This window comes from Cheilinus undulatus, linkage group 9 (assembly GCF_018320785.1).
Source record: "Cheilinus undulatus linkage group 9, ASM1832078v1, whole genome shotgun sequence".
NCBI lineage: Eukaryota > Metazoa > Chordata > Actinopteri > Labriformes > Labridae > Cheilinus > Cheilinus undulatus.
In genome coordinates, this window is record NC_054873.1 from 35,873,449 (window position 1) to 35,895,736 (window position 22,288).

The window sequence follows — 22,288 nt, forward strand, 5'->3', positions numbered from 1 at the left end:
TTGGTTTAAGACATGCCCCCTGCAATCACAAATCTGGGCTGTGATGTTTTCCCACTGTTGTACAGTGGTCACTGCTTGGATTCCTTTGCTTATATTTCTGGAGAATTATTGATGTTTTTGATGTTAACCACTTCTGCACCATGAGTGAAGTTATCCACTAGGTCGGTAACTTTCTGTCTGTGTTCAACTCTGGGTGTATTCTAGCTCTGTATTTGTGTCTTTGCTCCTTTGTTGGTATAACACAGCAGTTGTTCCATGTGAGGTAGCAATCTTTCTTAAGTATGGGAAGTGCTTTTCACTGCATAAATAATTAAAATCATAAATACATTAAATTTATTCATTTAGAATTATATATAATAATATATATTTATTTAGAATTGAAATAAGATGTATTTATCCTGAAACAGTTAGGGGAGATCGTCAGTGTTATAGAGGGGTGCCTTGGGTTATTTCTTTGTTTCAATTCATAAGAAAGCTGTGACAGAATAAAAAATCTCAATATCCCTTATCTAACCTATGTATTAACTCGGTACTGATATGAATGCTCTGGGTGAAGAAAATAATATCACTGTATTTGGACAAAGCTTATTGAATCATTCCCCTGAGTTACTCTTCTTTTAATACTATTTTAAAGCAGTGCCGGAATAAGGAGTGGTGTATTACTGCTGACTTGACACTGGCTCCTCTACATTGACCATTCACAGGGAGAAGAAGGTGAATCCAGCGTCTAAGGGACTTCTCTGTCTGTCTGCTGGCAACCTGATCGACCAACACCACATCACCAACGCCCATAAAGTGGAGAAATACAGGAAATGAACGGAGCTGCTAGAAGAAGAACCGTCTTTTTCCGCTAAGTCCGACCGGTTGAATTGCTCCTGCGCGGTGGTCGTGATTTTGGATTGAAGCCTTTTGTTATCAGTTACAGTTCTCTGATGTGTAACTGTTCAAGTTAGCTGCTTTATTACTGGGTAACAAGCTCACTCTGATTTGGACTCATTCAACGTTCACTTCACCGAATTTGTCCTCTGTCCAACCAAAAAATGTCAACCACAATCGATAAAGAAGCTTGCAGAGAGGCTTACGACCAAGTCAGAGACGATAACACGGACATCAATTGGTAAGTGTGCGGGCACGGTTACTTATCCATACCCCTTTCATTAAATGTGGCTATTTGATATTTATTTGTACTCAACTAAAGAAAATGAGTCGTACATAGCATGCTAACATGTGACATCACCCTAAAAGAGAAATATATACTTCGGCTGTGAAATAAGACTTGAAGTATCTGGTGTTTCGATACAATCTCTGATTTAATTGTAATTCTCACAGTCTGTTAACGCCCACTGCGCCGTGTCTGCGACGGAGAACCTGCTAGCATGAGAGACGGAGCTCTTATAAAAGTTAGCATTTTATTTAAACAAGCCAAGTTAAACTGACTTAACACAAGCCGAATGGAAGATTAAGTCCCAAATAAATAACAAGATAACCCAGCTTCATTAAATACCACGTGAACAGTAACATTTAGCCAAGCTGAGTCTAAATTTCAGTATATTCAAAGGGAGTTCGACAGTGTTAATGTGAAAACGCACTGAAGCGGCTCACCAGGGGTTTACCAGCCGCTTAGACCTTCACGAATTGTTTAACTCTGATCCCATTGCTTGTGCTTAACAATTTTTCCCTTAATACATGCATCTTATGTAGCTCAGTTCAAGCTGATTTATATTCAGGCTGAACAGCGGTCACACACGGCACAGTTATCAGGCCCAGCAGGGCAGAAGTAATTTCCTTTGTCCTGTATTCATAGAAGATAACGTGACAGTAGTGACACTTACACATGGTATTCACACAGCTGCCACCTTGCATGGGCGTCTTTGGCATTTTATGTAGTTTGCCCCAGTTTGCAAAAACAGGCCTGATGTGCACCATAATGTTGTGAAGCAACAGATCACGAGACTGAATAATGAATGCATGGTGTGATAATAACTGCATGCTTTATTCTGCATCCTCCAGGGCTGCTTTCAAATATGAAGGCAGTAGGATTGTGCCTGCAGGACAAGGGCAAGACTATGAAGACTTCAAGAAGCTGTGCACAGGTAACTAGCAGCTTATAAAGCCTGTTTTTTTTAAACAGAAGTCTAATGTATGGGTGAAACTTGTCTCATGCTGCTGACTGGTCTACATTATGTGGCATGTGTTTGGCCTGTAACAGCCTATATACCACACAGCTTGACTTGGCAGGACACTAATCTTTTAAGACTCTGTGTGCTGTCACCCGTTGGCCTGGGGCCTTGTAACTACACTCTCGAAGCACTTAACACTGTATGCTTTGCATTGCGTAACGTCTTCTTCTGTGTCCTGTGCCTCTTTAGGACAAGGTAACATATAAAAGGTCAATCGTTTGTGTATCCCAGCAGGTCTTATCCTTTTATAATAATGGAAGGGCACCTAAGTCTATTATAAACTGAGGTTATTGTTCTCCAGTATGTTGGCTTGGTTGCAAGTTTTTCACACGTCCTTCTCTTTAGTTACACATCTACATGCGGCTGAGCACAAAGTTTTCTTAAAAAGCAGGAAAAATTGCAGAAAATTAAAAAAAGGAACTCCTTAATTGTGATTCTCATTGAGTAAAATGAGAAATAGTGCTTTCTGATGAAGTTCCCCTTTATTTGTGTCCTCTGGAGTAAAGCATCAGCTCAGATGTTGGGTGTGGCTGTTTCTGATGTCTTCTCCTCTCTTTAAACCTTGCTGCCTCAGGGCTTTACTCCTCGTTCCTCTTCCTGATATTACAGAGCTCACATTCCTGTGAAATGTTGAAATAACACATTTATCACTGTGCTTTAAAACTCGACTGTGAAAAGGTTTTTCCATTGGTTCCTGTTCAAAGATGACACATCAGACATCATCCTGTCTGCAGGCTTGTTTTCCTTATTTAGCAGTGAAGTTGTAAGTGTGAGTGTAGGAGGAGCTGATGCAGACTGATCCTCTGCTCAGGCTTGAAGAGGAGGAGGGCTTCTTTTAAGTGGTGATCTCCAACTTAACCAGGAAGTTAGAATAAATGAATAGTCGTGTGCACTGCCTGGATCAGTGCAAGGAGATACTTCTGTAGCCTGAGGGCAGTTATCTTTTCATGTAATCCACATTTTCAACAGGACTTCTAAATTGGAAAACTGCAATAACCATCACTTACTTTTGCCTGTTTCATAAGCTATTTGATTTACTGATATAATAGCTAAAGCCAAATTCAGTTCATCTTTGGTAATTTGGTTTTCATGTTTTTGAAAATTTAACCTGGAAAAAAAATCTCTATATTGTCTTTTGCTGCATTTCTGCATTATTTGCAAAGAGATGCAATAATGCACCAAGTCAATTTGAATGTGTCACAAGGCTGAAATGTAGGCTGAATGACACGTCTCTTGTGTCTCTAGTTGAACTTTTCACCCACACAAGCCTTTTCTATGAGGCTCTCTCTAAAGCCAATCAGCATTCAGAAGCTTCTGAGGTCCTTATATAGCATCTGAAATGACCAACCAAATGTCACTCAAAAGATTTGCATTATAAGAGAGTTTGGTTTGTCTCATAAGGTGGGTAAATCAGACAAAGAATATACATTTACAAATCTGTATAATTCATACATTTGAGCATCCTTTGGATTCATTCATACATTTAACCCAAAACAAAATAGCATCACAGCTCAACTCAATTTTATTTATTCAGTATAGTACATTTTCATACATGCATTGTAAAGCGCTTCACTAAAGAACAGACAGGAAATTACAACATAAATCAATAGCAATAGATACAATTATCATATCTACAGGTTAAGAAGGTTACTAAAATGGCTAAAAAAGGAAAAAATGAGTATCACTGTCCATGTTTTATTCATAGAGGATGAAAAATGTTGAGGTGTTCTGGTCTCCTGGCTGTCTCCCTGTGGAGGTCTCCTGGGCATATTTCACGGCGAGGAAACTTCGTGGCAGACCCAGTAATTCTGCAGGGATTATGTATCCCACCTGGCCTGGGAACACCTCAGAATCTCCCAGGATGAGCTTGAAAATGTCCCTGGGGAGAGGGTTACCTGTGTTGACTTACTTAGCCTGCTACCACAGCGACCCAGCCCGGGATGATTGGAAGAAAATAGAAAGATGGATGAATATTTCTTCTTTGGTGACACCATAGGATATCCATTTTTGAATTTAAAGGGACTTTTCAGTATTTTTGAAGTTGGATTGTATGAGGTACTTGGCAGTAGTAGTGCCATTATCCTTAAGACATTTCAGTGAGCATTGCCCCTACAAACGGCATGCCCTTGAGGAAGCTGGTAACCTTGCAAAGCAGATGGTTACGGCAGTTTCCATGTTTCTCACTGGCAAATCCATCTTGCAAAGCTCCCATCTGAACCGTTTGGGCCTGGTTAGAAAGTGACAGGACCAATCAGTGACAAGGGGCAGTACTTTTGGGTGCGGCGGAGCCGTGACATAAGCAAGCGGCAAGAAGAGGCTGGTGCAATTATGGTGGAAGACATTGGCTTGGATGCTGCTAAAGCATCAGTTTTATCAGAACTGGACGACATTTCTTCGTTAGAATAAGAACAAAGACAGCATTGAGTTGTTTTCTTTCCAAAAACACAAAAGTCGTGTACTGACATGTCTACAGTAGCCATGGTTTGCGTTATGCAGTTCTCTATGGAGTTTACTACTTGGTTGCAGCCCACACCTATGACGTCACATGTTCTGTTGCTCTGATTCGCCCATAAAGATGTGACAGACAGAACATTCATCCAATCACTCTGAGTTTTTTTCAAAGCCTCTGTCCATTCCGAAATGCTCGGTATGGGAGGTTTTCCAGATGGATGTGTGAAACACATCCATCTGGCGTGCCAGGTTAGGAAGCTGGGCCACAGACAGGTGTGAGTACTCAACGTAATTAAGCAATTTTAATGTAAAAATGAGGCAAGATTTTTTTTTCACACTGTATCAAAAATTTTAGAAGTGCTCCATTTCTCACCCAGAAAGTAGTAGTAGCTGGCACTGTTTTGCAATGTGAGCTTTGGCTATTGGCTACATGCTCTTCTGCCTCAGCATATCTGAACAGCTTTGCAGGCTTCATTAGAGAAAACACCACATCAAGCTCAAATGAGTTAGTTCGGCTCAGTTACCCAGCTGACACAATGATTTCAGAAAGTAAACATAACGTGCCAACCATACCTGGTCTAATTTATCAGCCATTAGAGGAATAAAGCGACAGCCATAAATTTACTTTAATGACAATTTCCCATTCATCTCTTCTGGTCAGAGTCTTTTTCTCCAATTTATCTTCAGCAAGTTGAAAACCATCTGTAAAACACCAGCATTTAATAAGGCAGGGAACTCTGGATGGGGAGTGATGCAGGCTGCAGGATTTGGGTAAAGTGAGAATGATATTGACAGATTCAGCCTACATGGACCAATAACTCAGCAGCAGAACATAAAATTCACAAAACCCACACCTCTTTTCAATCACTGTACAATAGACTGTGACATACGGACTGTGTTTTTCTCAACTCAAACCGTCTCCTGGGCTTGACAGCTTACATTGTCCTCTACAAGTGGCTAGCTGTGGCTTGGACCGTCTGCAAATTTCAATACAGAGAAAATATGACACAAAAAAAATCAGTTACTTCACTCTGGATAGGTGTTTGTCAATAAAAGGACTTGATGCAGAAAGTATGTCATGCTGTTTAAATACTACATCTCCCAGTTTGGAAAAGATATGCTTCTTACATAATTTGGAAAAATTTAATCTGAATAATGTTCAGTAAGTCACAGTGATCAGTTAAAATTACAACCAAAACAATTCCAAAAAGTAAACAAAGGTGCATTTACCAATGTGTCGTGCTCTTGATAAATCAGCAGGCAGTCCTTGCTTTTAATAGGAATTTTGTGACACATTTTACTTGTTAACTTTAAAATGGTGATTAAAAAAAAAATCAAACTATTGATTCCTGTTTTATACCACAGCAAGAAAAATGCAGTACTGAGGCATCCAATTAAAGGACTTTTTCTGTTTTTACTTCCCAAAAATTAGGCAAAATTCTGCATGAATTGTTAAAAAAAGATATAAAATGTTTAGTCTATAGGGGTAGATGTCATTTGATTAATATTGTTTAATAATTGAGCATATTTTTTTTATTAGTATTTAAAATCAAATTATACTGATACCTGTTTGATACCAGGGCAACAAAAGTGAAGGTCCTTAACATTCACTTTTGGGTAGTTTATTGTTTTTTTTTTTGTTTTGTTTTGTTTTTTTTTAAACTGCAGGCAGACACCTGCAAAATGTCGTAGTTGCACAAATATGTTAGCAACTTTTGACAGTGCTTGCTCTTTCTTGGTTAAAAGTAGGCATGTATATTATTGGCATGATATTGGTACCATCAGGTATGAAATTGCCACTGATATTTACAGCTGATAGTCAGCTGTACTAACTGTAGAATGTATGAATGAGTTTGTGAGTTTTTAAGCACAATCAATAAACCAAACTCAGCTGAAGTTTTTTTCACACTAGACTCATTTCTTCTTTTTATTTCCCCTTTTATTATTCTCACTATTACTTAAAAAGTAGCCCCTTGTTATTTTATGTAAAAGACAGATCTCTCTAAACAATGCAGTTTGCTCTCAAGAAAACACATAAAGCTTGGTATAACTCTGTTAAAAATACATTTTGCATATGATGTACATGTAATACAAATAGATTATTTTTCATTGTTAAATTTCTAGGTTTGAACAGAATGAATATATTATTTATGTTTGAATCAAACGTTTCTCTTGTCTGGTGTCCTTTTGTAAATACAGACAAATAGACCGTCACAGTAAGAAGAAAATGTACATTTTACCACAGGAAACAATGTTCTTCACGGTAGAAAAGGTATTAATTCCTAGTATTGGTATCAGCTAAATTGAGTTTGAAAATACTGGCCTTTCAGATAAACACAATAATCCAACATAGTGCACTACTAGAATAAAGTACAACTGAAAACTTTCCTTGGATCATTTAAATGACAATTTCATCATCGTGAAACACATGATATTTGTTACAGTGAGTATAGTCAAACAGGTGTCAGTGTGGTTTGTTTTTTACTAGAATCGTATCAAAAGTTATAGTTCTGCTACTGTGGGGAAAAATTCTATTTACCTATAAAAAACATAAAGATATCAGGGATGCAAGATGTTTTTTTTTCCCGCTATCCGATAAGCTGATGTTTCCAGACTTTTAGTTGATATTAATACTGATATTTAAATGTAGTACAAACCTACGACCCGTCCAAACGGAGATGAATTCTGGCGTAAACGCAAACGTTTGTTGTCATATCGATGTTTCATCCAAACGGAAATGGCACTTTGGGAGGTCGTAAACGCTACTTTTTGAAACCGGATCCCAGAGTGAACAAATCTGTAATGCCTACCCCTTTGTCTCAGCGTTGAGAGCCAACCGCATCTTTCTTGAAACGATTATGTCATACATCGCATAGCCTACTTCAGCCGCATGCACGGGTCTAGCCAAAAAAACAATGGCTGATTACAGGGTTGTGTTCGTGCTTTGGCATATACACTACAGCGCTTTCAGTGGTTCTGTGCTTACGCGGACATTTCCTGAAACGATCCTGTTTTTATGGAAAACATTTTAAAAACGAAACGAGAATACATCGTTTTTATCTCCGTGTGGACAAGGTGAACACATTTCTGTCCTTAAAACACACCTTTAAGTGAAAGGAAAGATGATGAATAAAGAAAAGACTTCAGCTGACGTAGGTCTGTTAGTCCAGCCTAAAACTCCACTAATGAAGTATTTGTTCATATGACCAATATTTACAGCTGTTATAGGCTGCTTTTACAGCCAAAATATTACTTGTACATATCACCAGAAATGTTCATATCTGTCGATACCGCTAGTATGCTAATAGTATTGTGCATCCCTACAAGATATATATCACATGTATTGCAATTTGGCAGTAAAAGTCAAAGTATAATTTTTGGTCCATGTCACCCACATTGTTTGGTAAAATATGCTGTGAATTTAGGTTGGTTTGAGATTTATCAGCATACAAGCTTCAGATGTCGGCAGGGAGTCAAGAGTTAAATAGGGATCTTTATTTAGTTATTTTGTATTGATTTTCATGTAAAGATAAACACAGGTTGTTTTCCTGCTGCTCTGGCATGCTTTAACATCTTTATACTTCATATTTTAGGTCTATGAAAACAGCCGGAACATTTTTAATTAAATTAGTATGAAGGATTGGGAGTGAAAACCTTGGCTTTGACCTTTTAGAGCCACAGACTTGCCAGCTAACGAGAATAAACTCAGGTCATACCATTAGCTGGTGAATAAACAAGTTTGGACTCAGTCACAAAACTCCTTGCCAGATCTACTTGAGTCTGCAGAAGGAGACAGGGCTGGTGTCACAGAGAGACAGAGTATTCTCTGAATACAGGAAGATAAAGTGTCACACGCCAACCTTTAGCGTGCAGAACTGAAGTCAATTTATGCAGAACAACGTCTCTCCCAGCGAGTCCTTTTTTGCTGTCTCATCATTTGTTGCAGTTTCAGTGCAGTTTTCTCTGCAGGGTGGCCGCCTGCAGAGTCAGCACCACTTTAAAGGGAAGACAAACCAGGAAGAATCTGGCAGAGGGAGGAAGTGTGGGGGTGAGGGAGAGCTGCAGGTCAGGGTGAGGGGTTGTGTTTGTTCCTCTCAGGCATCTCTCAGTGACAATGATGGCTAAGACAAAGAGAGGTGATTCACCTTGACTCTGAAAGTAACTAACAGACGAGGTGTTGAAACTATTGATATCCTTTATGGCTTTGTTGATAAGACTCCTCTCACTGGCTGCTTCTGTTGACATGCGGCTGCTCTGATCTCAGAGCCATGTCTTTATCAGCTGCTTTAACACGTACATAAAGGCAATACAACACTGTAAAGGTCAACGCAATTTTGTAAAATTAATTTGCCTTTAAATGAGTTTGTTACTCTTTAGAACTAGAGTAATGTAAAACTGTAAACTTATTTGTTGTCTTACAGGATGTTTAGGTTCTGTTGACCATTGAGAGTAAATGTGATTGGGTACATTTATAAGATGTTCAGTGGTATTTCCTGACAGTTTAATTTAATGCAAAATGTTTATGTTATGCAGTATGTTGATGATTTCTAGCCTATACTTTTGTAATATTTACTTTTGGTCTATTCATCAAGGACAGAAACATCTCACACATTAGTAGCATAGACTGTATTAAACATGGACATAGGCTAAGTGATGTCATCCACTAGTAGCTGAAGAAGCCCAACAATGGCATGGGCCATATTGGAAATTCAAACTATGGCATAGTCAACACATAGGCAGGCTGTTTTGAAAACTGAAGTTTTCCTCCTCTTTTTTTTTCAAAAACAATACCTCCATACATTCTACATTTTCACAAATATCCTTGTCCACATGAAAATGCAAAAACAGACTGTTAAATGCTGAAAGAGCACGCCATGCCAACAGTAGCCTGTCCTTCAACATGCAGGCAGAGCTCTCTTTCTCACTCAGAGGCAGCAACAATTCCAGAAACAATGTCTTTGACAAGCAAAAGTTTTGCTGCCATTCTTCTGCGATGACTTTTTCATTGTTAAAGTTCTCCTACCAACCCAAACTGGTCTTGACAAAACAGCCACAAGTCTATGAAGCAGCAGTGACCTGCGTAGTCAACTCAGGCTTCTTTGTTTGTCAATAAAGCGACAGTGTTAAAGGGATTTTGAGTTTATGTATGCACATGTTGAAAGTTCAGTGTTTATTATCAGTGACCTAAAATGCCATTGTTTACAAAAACCCTAAATGCACAGAAAGCCCTCCATTCCTAGAAAGACCCACCCACATGTTGACTAAATATAAGAATTGATCAGTTTTTTCTAACTAGGCTGTAAACACATTAGTTTTGGCTTTAAATAAAAGGAATTTTAATGTGGGTCCAAGTTGGATATCTTTGCCTTTGTAACCAGTCATCAGTGGACATTGAGGAACTACATTTTTTTTGTTTTTCACATTGGTTTGTTTTTATAAACCTAGAGATTGATGCTTGATTATTACAGTATGGGGGTGTCAAATAGCTGAACATTGATTACATCACTGCTACATGACTAGTGTGAGACAACACAAAAGTGAAACACTGACACTTTATTTGTGAAAAATGGGATGAGAGCGTGGGGGAGAGACATGTGGGTAAGGGACTACAGGAAGGAGGCTGCCTGCATCCATGGGGCACGACCTAACCATTAGGCCATCTGAGCACCCCTTGTTAGTCACTTACAACTTTGTACACTCACGTCCACTTTATTAGGTACACCTGTTCAATTGCTTGTTAACATAAATGACTAATCAGCCATGCTTTTAGACAAGTAGAGGTGGTCGAGACAACTTGCTGAAGTTCAAACCGAGCATCAGAATGGGGAAGAAAGGGGATTTAAGAGACTTTGGATGTGGTTGTTGGTGCCAAATGGGCTGGTCTGAGTATTTCAGAAACTGCTGATCTATTGGGATCTTCACACACAACCATCTCTAGGGTTTACAGAGAAAAAGGTCAGAAAAAGGGAAAATATCCAGTGAGCAGCAGTTGTGAGAACGAAAATGCCATGTTGATGTCAGAGGTCAGAGGAGCATAGGCAGAATGGTTTGAGATGATAAAAGGCAACAGTAACTCAAATAACCACTCGCTACAACCAAGCTATGCAGAATACCATCTCTGAACGCACAACACATGGAACCTTTAAAGTAGATGGGCGACAGCAGCAGACGACCACACCAAGTGCCACTCCTGTCAGCTAAGAACAGGAGATTGAGGAGACAAATTCAGATGGACTCACCAAATTTGGACAATAGAAAATGTGGAAAAATGTTGACTGATCTGATGAGTCTCGATTTCAGCTGGTAGGGTCAGAATTTGGCACAAACAACATGAAAGCACAGATCCATCCTGCCTTATATCAGCAGTTCAGGCTGATGGTGGTGTAATGGTGCGGTGATATTTTCTTGGCTCACTTTGGGCCCCTTAGTACCAATTGAGCATCGTTTAAATGCCACAGCCTACCTGAGTATTGTGTCTGACCATGTCCATCCCTTCACTTCCAGCAGTTCACTGTATACCAATAGACTCCACAGCCACCAGATCTCAATCCAATAGAGCATCTTTGGGATGTGGTGGAACGGGAGATTTGCATCGTGGATATGTAGCTGACACATCTGCATTAACTGTGTGACGCTATCTTGTAAATTTAGATCAAAACCTCTGAGGCATAGTGTTTCCAACACCATGTTGAAACTATGCCACGAAGAATTAAGGTAACCCGACACGCTAGTTGGATTTGTTTCACACATCCATCTGGGAAACCTCCCATAGATGGTGTTTGGGAAAGGGCAGAGCCTTTGAAAAAAATCTCAGAGGGTGATTGGATGAACGTTGTGTCTGTCACATCTTTACGGGCCAATCAGATCTACAAAGCACATGACGTCATAGGTATGCACCGCGACTGAGGAGTAAACTCAATAGAGAACTGCATAACACAAACCATGGCAACTGTAGACATGTCAGTACACGACATTTGTCGTTTTTGAAAAGAAAACACCTCACTGCCGTTCTTTGTTCTTCTTTTAGCAAAGAAATGTCGTCAAGTTCTAATAAATCTGGCTCTTTAGCAGCATCCACGCTAATCTCTTTCACCATAATGGCACCGGCCTCTTGTCGCTGCTTGCTTACATCACAACTCTGCCACAACCAAAAGTACTGCCTCTTACTCCTGATTGGTCCTTCCACTTTCTTACAGGGTCTAATCTGCAAGATGGATTTTCCAGTGAGAAACACAGAAACAGGCAAATCCATCTGCTTTGCAAGGTTAGAATTTAGGCACTTCCGAAGGCAACAGGGGTCCAGCCTGATACTAGCAAGGTGTACCTAATAAAGTGGCCGATGTGTATGTCACATAGGAATTTGTTCTGGGTGTTTACACCAGCTGTTTTAGCATATTTTTTTCTGTTTTAGTTCATGTTGTTGGTATATAGAAAAGGTGTTGTTTAGCAGGTGATAGATCCCAACACTGCCACCTGTTGGTCAGGAGGTTAAACACAATGTAATGCTGAAACACTGGCACAGTTGTATTTATAAAAATCAGAAAAAGTAATCGTGGATCAGTACAGTGCTGCAGTACATGACATATGAGTGTCCTGACCTTTTCATACATGCCTTATTATGATGCAGAATGTTATTTTCTACTATTTTTTTTTTACTTTTAGAAAGAAAATGTACTGGGTGTGGATTCTAAGGAACAGTTAAGTTCAGGGAAATGTCGGTAGAGAAATTTTCATATAAATGTCCCAGTGTGCATTGCATGTTCATTAGTCTAAATCCAGGCCTCACTTAAAAGTATAACTGGACTTTTTGATGCTATCATTTAGCTTTTTTGTTCAATGTGGTCCCATTCTCCCCATGCAGATCAGGTTACTTGTACTTTGTAGTACTTTCATATGTTTGTGTGTCTCTTATGGGAGTTTTCAAAAGGCTGAAATAATATCTCTGGTTATTTTATCTCTTGTTTTGCTTTGGGAGTACAGTTTTCAGTGGAAACCCTGTGTTTCAGAGCAGGGTGTGGATGTGAAAGATGTGGATGTTTACTCGTAGGATCCAGTTTTTCAGAACAACTAAAAATCAGGATTATACAGCCTCAACTGCTTCAGTTTTGACCATTTCTTTTTGTAGTGTGCCTTTGAAGCTGAACAGGGAAAATGCGACCAAAAACAGGCTCTAATATTCTCTATAGTTGTATGTGGCTATGGTTATAATGCTGATTTTCTTGTGACCATCAGCTTGTGCAGGACTAGGAGACTACAGCTCGTCAAATTTAATTTCTTTGTAAAGGTATTGTGTCCTCTGCTCTCTCACTTTGCCTGTGGAAACAGTTTTTTGGCTGGATATCTGTCAGTCAGTGGTGCATTGCAGGGGTTTTAATGCAGGAAAACTGACTTTTGGACAGAATAATGGTAGAGTCCTGTGCTTTGAGGATTCATCACACGTTTACATGGGTTTTGCTCTGTGAACCCAGAAACATAATAGGTGTCAAGGATTTCTTAGTTTTACCGTTCCTTGTTAAGATTTGGCCTGCAGCTCATCGTCAGAGGAAACAACATTTCTGTCAGTCACACAGAGGCAGGAACATCTGTAGGACTAAGATGAACTGCATTCTGCTCATTTTATTGTTACATAATGACACATACTGCCTGCAGATAGACAGATGGAGTGTATTTTTACACACATGGTTGGGGAAATAGGTCTGTAATGTCAAACCTAGAGATGTATGCGTCTGAGAGTTGACTTTGCATTGCTGACAGGGCCATGCCCAGATTTTACTAACAGGAGTGGCAAAAATTCAGTCAGCATGTGTAATTTCTGTCTCCACCACAAATACCTACCTTAAAGATGGCTACACAGATGCTTTTAGGCCTCATCCCTTCAGTTTGTCCAAATAATCCTCGAGTATGTGGTGTCAATCTGATTACTTTACTGCTCCCAATCAAGCTAGGTCCTCCCTGATTTAGGATCTTGGGGAGTGCCACCAGCCAGATGTTGTTTACTTTTACAGCTCTCAGACATGGCGGCGAATATAAACACAACTGTGGCCCAAGCCAAGAATTTTGAAAAAGAAGACCTGTTGCTTGTTTTTGCTCTTAAAGTTAGCTGTTGTGCTCTCCCATTGATGCTACCAATGTCTTTGTGACCGCTATGGCAGCATTTCTAGCAAGCCTGGTACCCGGGTAACATTACAGTGACCTCGAAGATTAAATCCACACCAATAAATCCAATATTGAATGCCTTTTTATCCATTTTTAATAATTTTTCGATCGTTTATTGCCACTAGCTTGAATGCTAACAATTGCTAACAGCACAGCCGGTCCCGAAAGTTTACACCGGTTTTGGATCGGTACTCAGTATGGTTTATGGAATTGAATCAAGACCTTGTGAATCAGAATCGAATCAGTTCAGGCAATAACTACATTATCAATCCTGGTTGTTTCGTTTGATTCTAAGTGTCATTTAGAGGCGCCAGTTTGAACTTAAGTCTGTTTGATAATCAGGTAAAAACTCCTCACAGAAGCTTTATATCAAATCTGATAGTCATTTATGGGTTGATTTATTTATTTTGTGTATAAGTTTGTAATATTATAGTAAACGTTATTATACATAAATATTTTTAAGGGCCCAAAAGAAGACAAATTTTATAGTAATAAGTTGAAAGGATGGAAAATGTAGCACATGGACATGCAACAAAATAAACATGAAACCAGCCGTAAGTGAGAAAGCATCATGAGTGCGATTGAACGTTATGTCAGGTAAGTTCACACAGGTATAATAACCAGGTATAATTTTAATGGAGGCTATGGTCCTCCCAGTTTAACATAATCTTTTACTGAAAGTGTGACAACAATTCAGGACTTTTGGAACTGTTGGAACTGGATTGTTGGGCTTGGAGAGCCATAACTCATAGCAATGCTTAATGAAAGGATTATAAGGGAAATCTATATCATCACGTGTTACATAGTAGACCGCCGTGTATGAATTTTAGCCTCTTAAACCAGCTAATCCAGCAGTCAGTATACCTACCTGTCGTTCATTTCCTGTTAGTATTACAACTTCCCACAGTGTGAGGAGCAGAAAGGCAGTAAAGGATTGTTTGAACTGTAGTTTTTCTTTTGTTTACGTTGATAGATTTGAGAACTTTGATAGACCGATATGTTACTTAAATGTGACTCTGGCAGGTTCTGAATCTTGACAACTAAAGCATAAGAAGTAGCAGTGAACAGAGATCACATACATGAGGATGACAACTATTGAACAAATGTCTCCTATGATTAAAGTTATGATCTTCCAGGTTTGTCCCTCTTCATTGTAAGGATATTCCTCACTCTGGCAGTGGCATCAGACGGTTTGTTGTCATAAAAAAAGATAGTTATCATGATATAACAATTTGTTATAATTTTACATTTTCTACCCTAAGTCATAGTACTTTATTCTGGGCAAAAAAGTGCAATAAAAACAGAATCATTATCTGGACAAAAGTATTTGGTCGCGTGACCATTACACCAACAGGGACTGTGATCACGTTGTATTCAAATACATGTACTTTGATATGGAGTGCACCACCCCCTTTTTGCAGCTATAATATCCTCCACTCTTCTTACAAAGCTTTCCACAAGATTTTGGAGTGTTTCTGTGAGAATTTTTGCCCATTCATTCTGTAGAGCATTTGTTAGGTCAGGCAGTGATGTTGGACGAGAAGGCCTGGCTGGCAGTCTCCATTCCAGTTCATCCCAAAGATGCTCGATGGGGTTGAGGTCTGTGCAGGCCAGTCATTACACCCACCCCCCTCAAACTTGACAGTTGGTACAATACAGTCAGGCAGGTAACACCGTCCTGGCATCCAGCTCCTATTCTGCTCTGATTGTTGATGTTTATTTTTCCCCGAGTTTTTGCTCTTGCTGTGTGTAAAGCACTTTGCAAACAACTGTTTTTAAAAGTGCTATTTAAATAAAGTTATTATTATTATTATTTTATTATTATTATCTTATTTCCCTTTTCACTAAAACTGCGCTCAGGATTCAGTGTCAGTAAGCACATGGATATATTTTTGAAAAATGTATCCATACCTGGTGGGTGTTTCTTCAAACAACATTCTGCACATATTCAATACAGTAATGTTAATCTAATAAATGAAAACGCCCCAACATGCAGGATTAATTTAAAGTAAAGTGGACAGTCTGGACAAAGTAAAACATCAGACTGATTGCCTTCAGACTTCACTTACTGTCAGCTCTGATAAAGACCTCCTGAGATTTACTGGTGAGCTTTGTGACAAACAACTGCAGGCCTCAAAAAAACATTTGACTCATTTAGTCTGTTGACCTGAATAATTCTGTGCAACTGACACAAGACTGCCAAACAGTTGAAGGACAAAAGAGGAACCTGGTATTTATCTGAACTTCCCCAGCTCTATTCTTAAGGGTTGTCTGAAAGGACATAATTAAACACAATGATGCTAGTCAGTTACACACCAGTCACATTTGTTTCTACAACATCAGTGATATTGTTTTTTTCAGACTCTGTAGTTTGACGATACTGAAAACTGATGACAGTTTATTTTGTAGATGTTCACATTGGTGGTTTATCATGCCAAGGGCCTCATGCTCCAAAGGGCCTAAAGATATACTCTTTATAGGTGTGCATCAAATTAAGGTAGGCTATATATCTAAAATCATTTTCAATGATGAAGACATGTATTGTCAATGTAAATAAGATGCCAAGAGTGGAAAAATACAATCGAAATAGACCTAAATGATCCAAAAAGTCTCTGTAGAGGACTTCTAGCCCCAACAGGAAGGTACAAACCCCTTAAAAAACCCAAAATGTCTTCATATCAAGCAGTTTGTAGTTAGGCAGATCCTATGGACACATTAAAACAATCAATGAATGGATAACTGTGTTGGCAAATGGCGTTCAATCAACAAATATGCATGATTATATATTTTCTTATTTTAAAAGTTTCTCCTAGCCTATAACCTTGCAAAGCATATGGATTAGCCCGATTTCATGTTTGCCATCAGGAAAAAAAACACTTCACAAAGCTCCGGTCTGAAACAATTGTGCCAGGTGTGAAAACAGATCTGACCAATCAGTGTCATTTAAGGAGAAATAGGGGGTAGCTACAGGCGGGGTTTAGTTGTAATGTAAGCAAATAGCAGTGGTTGCTGCCAGTGTAGTGTTTAGTGTTTAGTGTGAAGCTATAGTATAGCAGCAGTTTTATCAAAACTCAACCACATTTCTTTATTGAATAGCAAAAAACTACACTTAAAGCTTTTCATGACAGAAAAGATGTCTCTGCACTTCTCCTTTCTGCCCTTCCCAAACACTTTGTATGGGAGCTTTCCCAGATTAATATGAAATATAGTTGCAAGAAAACGCATAGAGCCCTTTGAAATAATCTAGTTTTCTGGATTAATTGTTCATCAAATGTGATCTGATCTGCATCTAAGTCACAGGTGGAAAAACACAATGTGCTTCTCCTGATACCACACAAGCAATTAAAATATTTAAAGTCTTTGTTAAACACAGTTATTAAACATTCACAGTGCTGCTGGATAAAAGTAAATGAACCATGGAGTTAATAACTGGTTGAACCTCCTTTGGCAGCAAAAACCTCAGCCAAGTGTTTCCAGTAGCTGCTGATCAGACCTGCTCAACATTCAGGAGGAATTTTAGACCATTCTCCCTGACAGAACTGCTTCAGCTCACCTAGATTCTTGGGACATCAGGTGTGAACGGCTCTCCTGAGATCATTCCATAGCATCTCTGTTGGATCCAAGTCTGGGATCTGACTGGGCCACTCCAAAAGATGCACGAAACATTTTCCCAGTATTGTTGTAAGGTGTCAAGGTGCTCCTTAGTAAATTTCAGGCATGCAGTGGTGTTTTTTTGGAAAGCAGCGGCTTACTCCGCTGTGTCCTGTCTTGGACATCATGACTGTCAGTCTTTAGCGTATGGTAGACTCATACTGTCCTCATTACTCTAGGGTTCCTTTTTTTTTACCTCTGATCATTCTGCATTGTGCCCTTAGAATCAGTCTGGCTGAGCACCCATTTCTAGGGAGAGTAGACACGGTACTGTATTGTCTCCAGTTGTGGACAGTTTGTCTAAGTGTAGACTGGTGAATCCCTAAAGTCTTTGAGATGACTTTGCTACCCCTTCCAGTCTTGACAATTCTTGATGGTCTTCTGAGAGCTCTGTTTTGCAAAACATGATTCACATCAGCAGAGACTTCTTGAGAAGAGCAAACTAAAAAGTTTGAGTGTTTTTATGTCACAGTAGCTCTACACCTGGCTCAAATCTCATTTTGTTGATTGGACTTCAGGTGACTCCAATTAGCTGGCATGTCTGGCCTACAGTTGTGTTAAAATATTTAGATCAGATAATTTGAGCCATGTTGCTCTTCTGAGAGGTAAATCCTGTTGGGTATTTATGTTTCACATATGGGTATGCCCTTTTTTATCTGACTTTGTTACCAGAAAAGACATACTTCATCATATTTAGTTCACTCACTTTCAGCAAAATGGGAAGGGTTTTTTATTGGTCTCTGCCCTGAGGACTCGAAATGACTAAAACTGCCCTTCAACGTTCACACAACTTCTCTGGTGTTTGTCATTAGCAGATTATAAAGCGGATATTAACTTTTATATAAGTAATGATAATTTAATCTCACAAACATTATCTGAATAGAGTAGTTTCATGCTAAAAAGTGTATTTTAGTTTTTTTTTTTTTTTATCAGACCTATGATGTCATGCTGCTCTGTTTGGCCCCATTATAAAGATAAGCCATGATAACCCATGTTTTAGTTGTTATACATGAATTTTAGCCACTCTAATCAAAGCAGCAAATTATTTATTTATGTTGCAGTGTATAGTCTCTTTCAGTATGTAAACTTATTTTCTTGAAAGCAGCATAAAATGTGGCAAAAAGAGATTAAAAGTGGCTACAGTATGTTTAAAGTGGCAAAAACTGGTTAACAGAAAAAAATGGCTGTAGAAAGTGTTGAAATGGGGTAATACTGGCACAAACTGGTTAACAGAGACAACAGTAGTAGCAAAATGGGGTTAAAGTGGCAACAACAGGCAGGAAAAGTCATTAAAATGGTTAATAATGTGGAAAAATTGCTTTAAGATGACATAAATGGGCAGAAAGGTGGGAAAACAGGATATATAAAGATAGATGAAATGGGTTTAAAGTGGTGAAAATTGGTTTACTGATGGAAAACAAAGGCAGTAAATGCATCCCAAGTTGCAAAATGTGGGTGTGCAGGTGGTCGGGTGGTTTAAGGCGCTATGTGGGTGGCCTGTGGCCCTTTACCGCATGTCTCTCCCCACTCTCCTCCCTGTTTCTGAGTCTATCCACTGTCCTTCCTCTATATAATAAAGGCATGAAAAGGCCCAAAAATAAATCTTAAAAAAAAAAAAAGAAGTGGCAAAAATTGGTTAAAACTTCCAAAGTTGGGTTAACAAAGTAAAAAAAATAAGGCAGGAAATTGTCAATTCCTCAATTCCACTTTTTCAGTCCAAAAGAAGTGAAAATGGGTTAAAAATAGCAAAATTATGCTTAAAGTGCAAAGGTAAGTGGGGACAAAAGTGATGGAAATGAATAAAAAGTGGTAAAAATTGGCAAAAAGTGCACAAAAAATGATAAAAGGTGGCAGATAAAAGTTGCAGCTATGGGCATTACAAATATTGAATTTTGGCCAGCATTAAAACCCAATAAATGCTTTATACACTTTTTAGCTCCAAAATGAGGTAACTGTTAGCCAGGATGCTAGCAGCAATGCTAATGATCCAACTCACAAACACTGACATCATAACAGGGCACGTCCCATTCTCTGGGTTTGTCAGGGGCTCAGCCAAAGCTGTGGACATGTGGCCTGAAAATGAGTTTTCTTATTATTGCATTTAGTGGAGAATGCCAGTACAGATATATCTGTGCCAGGTCAATATCTGTTGTTTAAACACATTTACTTGGCTTAGGGTTGTCACAGTACCAGAATTTCAACCTTCAGTGAGAAGTTTAAAGAAAAAATCAAATGGTTTTGTTACAATGCTGCTTTTCTTGAATTGCTCTGCACATACATGATGTGCATATTCCCAGCCTTTTATCCTTCTTATAATCAACAAAAAATGCAGTCAAACTCCTGCACACTGTTGTATCGTCAACCTATCTGCACAGGCAAGAGCCTCTGGTGAAATCATGATCATGAATATTTAGATAGTGTTGATTATTAGAATAATGGAAATAGTCTCGTTAAAATCTTGTGATATCTCATTAGTTAAAAAAATCTTGACCAGCTCAGTCTGGCTCTGTACTTCCCTCAGGGTGTGATGAAGTGTTAAAATATGAGCTATATCAGTGCTTTCCCCCTGTTTACTCACTCTGTTTATCTCTTCCATCAGATGATTCACGTCTGTTTGGCTTCATCCGGGTCACGACAGGAGACGCCATGAGCAAACGAGCGAAGTTCACCCTCATCACCTGGATTGGAGAGAACATTGGCGGCTTGCAGCGGGCCAAGATCAGCACCGACAAGGCACAAGTGAAAGAGATCGTGCAGGTTAGACATGAGTGGAGAAAAAGGCAATTAATGTAATGGGTGTCATCATTAGTGTGAAAGTGAAGCTGTAATGGTCCCTTGGGGAAAACTGGCTGGTTACACTGGCAGTACGGCAACACAGTGCTGGATACAGACAGACTCAGCTGTTTAAAAACAACTCTAGATCTCAGGAATGTAAAATATGACCTCCTGTGGAGTCAGAGATTTTAAAGGTACATAATGAAACAAATGTAAAAAAGACCCTAATGTACAACTCTTATGTTTTGTCATATCTGGTGAAGTAGCATAAAACTCGGACACTGTGTGCTATATCTTTGACAGCCTGAGCTGGATGTTTCTTTCATATTCAAACAAGTGATTGATATTTTATGTTAACAATAAAAAAAGGATTTTTTTTCCTAAGCAGAAAGCAAGGCAAGTGTGAAAATGAGATTTAAAAAATACTGGACTATCATTCATCATAGGGAAACATGATTTCTAAAGAACTGGAGAGCTGCCAGAGTCTCTTTCACATACGTGCCTGTTAAAGTTTCTAGAAAATTCAGTCTGGCTGCCACTGAAATCCTCTTGGGTTGTTTTTTCATGCATGTACCAAACAGCAGAACACTTTCCCTGCCAGACAGGAGAAGTGGTCTCAGGAGGCAGAACTAAGGATGACACAGAAATGGTGAACAAAGCATCCAGTGCTATGATGCCAGTTTTTGCCCTCATATCAGTATCATCAGAGCAGTTCAGCATGTTTATATCAACAGAGGAGTGGATAAACAATGGGCCTCCTTCACCAATATCGTCTTAAGAGTTTTCTAAAATGTCTTCTCAAGAAAGTTCAGAAGACACACCTATGTCAGATTCATGACTTGTTCTTCAACAACATGAAAAATTGATGAAAGTAAGCAGAAGATTGTGCACTTATTTCCTATTTAGTAAATGCCCATTTCATGCCCATATAAGGGCATGGGACTACAGGGGCAATGTGCAATGTCTTTGGCGATTAAACTCCATCATGATGACTTCATGCACTGGACGGGGTAGTGAGGCCAACAGCAGGAATAGGCTAACCCTCTACTGAGTCCAGACACTGGTGGTGGGGTTGATGAGGGATGCAGGATCAGACGGGGAATAGACTTCTGAGAAGCTGGACCGGGAAACCAATGAGGTGGCTTGGAGGAGGAGACTATGCAGGATGTGATGAGCAGAAGAGCTGTGAGGATCTGGAATAGATGCTGATGAACTGAATGGAGGTGGCTGGGGTGGAGGAGGGTTGGAGCATCCACGCTGAAATGATAGGCTGACTGCAGGAGAAAGGATGACAGATTTCAAATATGATAAGTGCTTAAAAAAATTGGTCAAAGTAGCTTAGATATAATGTTGATTGTATTTATGTAGTTGTGCATATTATTTAATATTATAAGTGCTTAATCAACAAAGATGCAGTAAAATATCATTTGATATTATGATATTGGGTCATTCTTAATTTTGCATATTTGAGTGCTGGTAAATGCAAAATGCAAAATGAATCATCTTATATCAGCACTGAAATAATAACAGTGCTCTGGAGCATTCTTAGTCTTAGGTTTCTTAGGGTTGAGTCAGAGTGAAAACTTGTGTGGTTTGTGTTACACATGCAGCCCAGTCCTGGAAAATTTGGGACATTTGACTGAGTTTTGTACATACTTATGTATATTTTCAAAAGTGACAAAAACTAGAGGCCAGATAGTTTGCATCCAAAGGCAGATAAAAATAAAGTGACATTAGACACTAAGAAAATGAGGATGAGCAATACAACAGTGCTTTTGGTTAAATGTGCTCTTCACTTCACCTTGTCTTTTGTTCCTGCAGAACTTTGCTAAGGAGTTCATGTTAAGCGATAAGAGGGATCTGGATGAAGAGTGCATCCGGGAGGAGCTGAAGAAGGCGGGAGGAGCCAACTATGACGCTCAGACGGAGTAGAGGAGTGCTGTGGTCCACTGGAAGGGTTGGGTTCTGGTTGCGGCAGGGTGGGGTGGGATGGGTTGGGATGATTTGGGGTGGGGAGCGTTGGGGTAGGGCTGCTACCTCTAGGGGAGAGGACGAGGTAGGATGAAGAAGGTGTT

General features: G+C 39.2%; 1 protein-coding gene across 1 annotated transcript; it reads left to right on the forward strand.

Moving 5' to 3' along the window:
* Positions 1-684: 684 nt before the first annotated feature.
* On the forward strand, positions 685-22,187 carry cotl1 (coactosin-like F-actin binding protein 1). Its single transcript, XM_041795089.1, has 4 exons — positions 685-1,117; positions 2,011-2,093; positions 20,038-20,195; positions 22,035-22,187. The coding sequence occupies exons 1-4, from the start codon at positions 1,041-1,043 to the stop codon at positions 22,143-22,145; spliced, it is 429 nt and encodes a 142-aa protein (XP_041651023.1). The 5' UTR covers positions 685-1,040; the 3' UTR covers positions 22,146-22,187.
* The last annotated feature ends 101 nt before the right edge of the window (positions 22,188-22,288 follow it).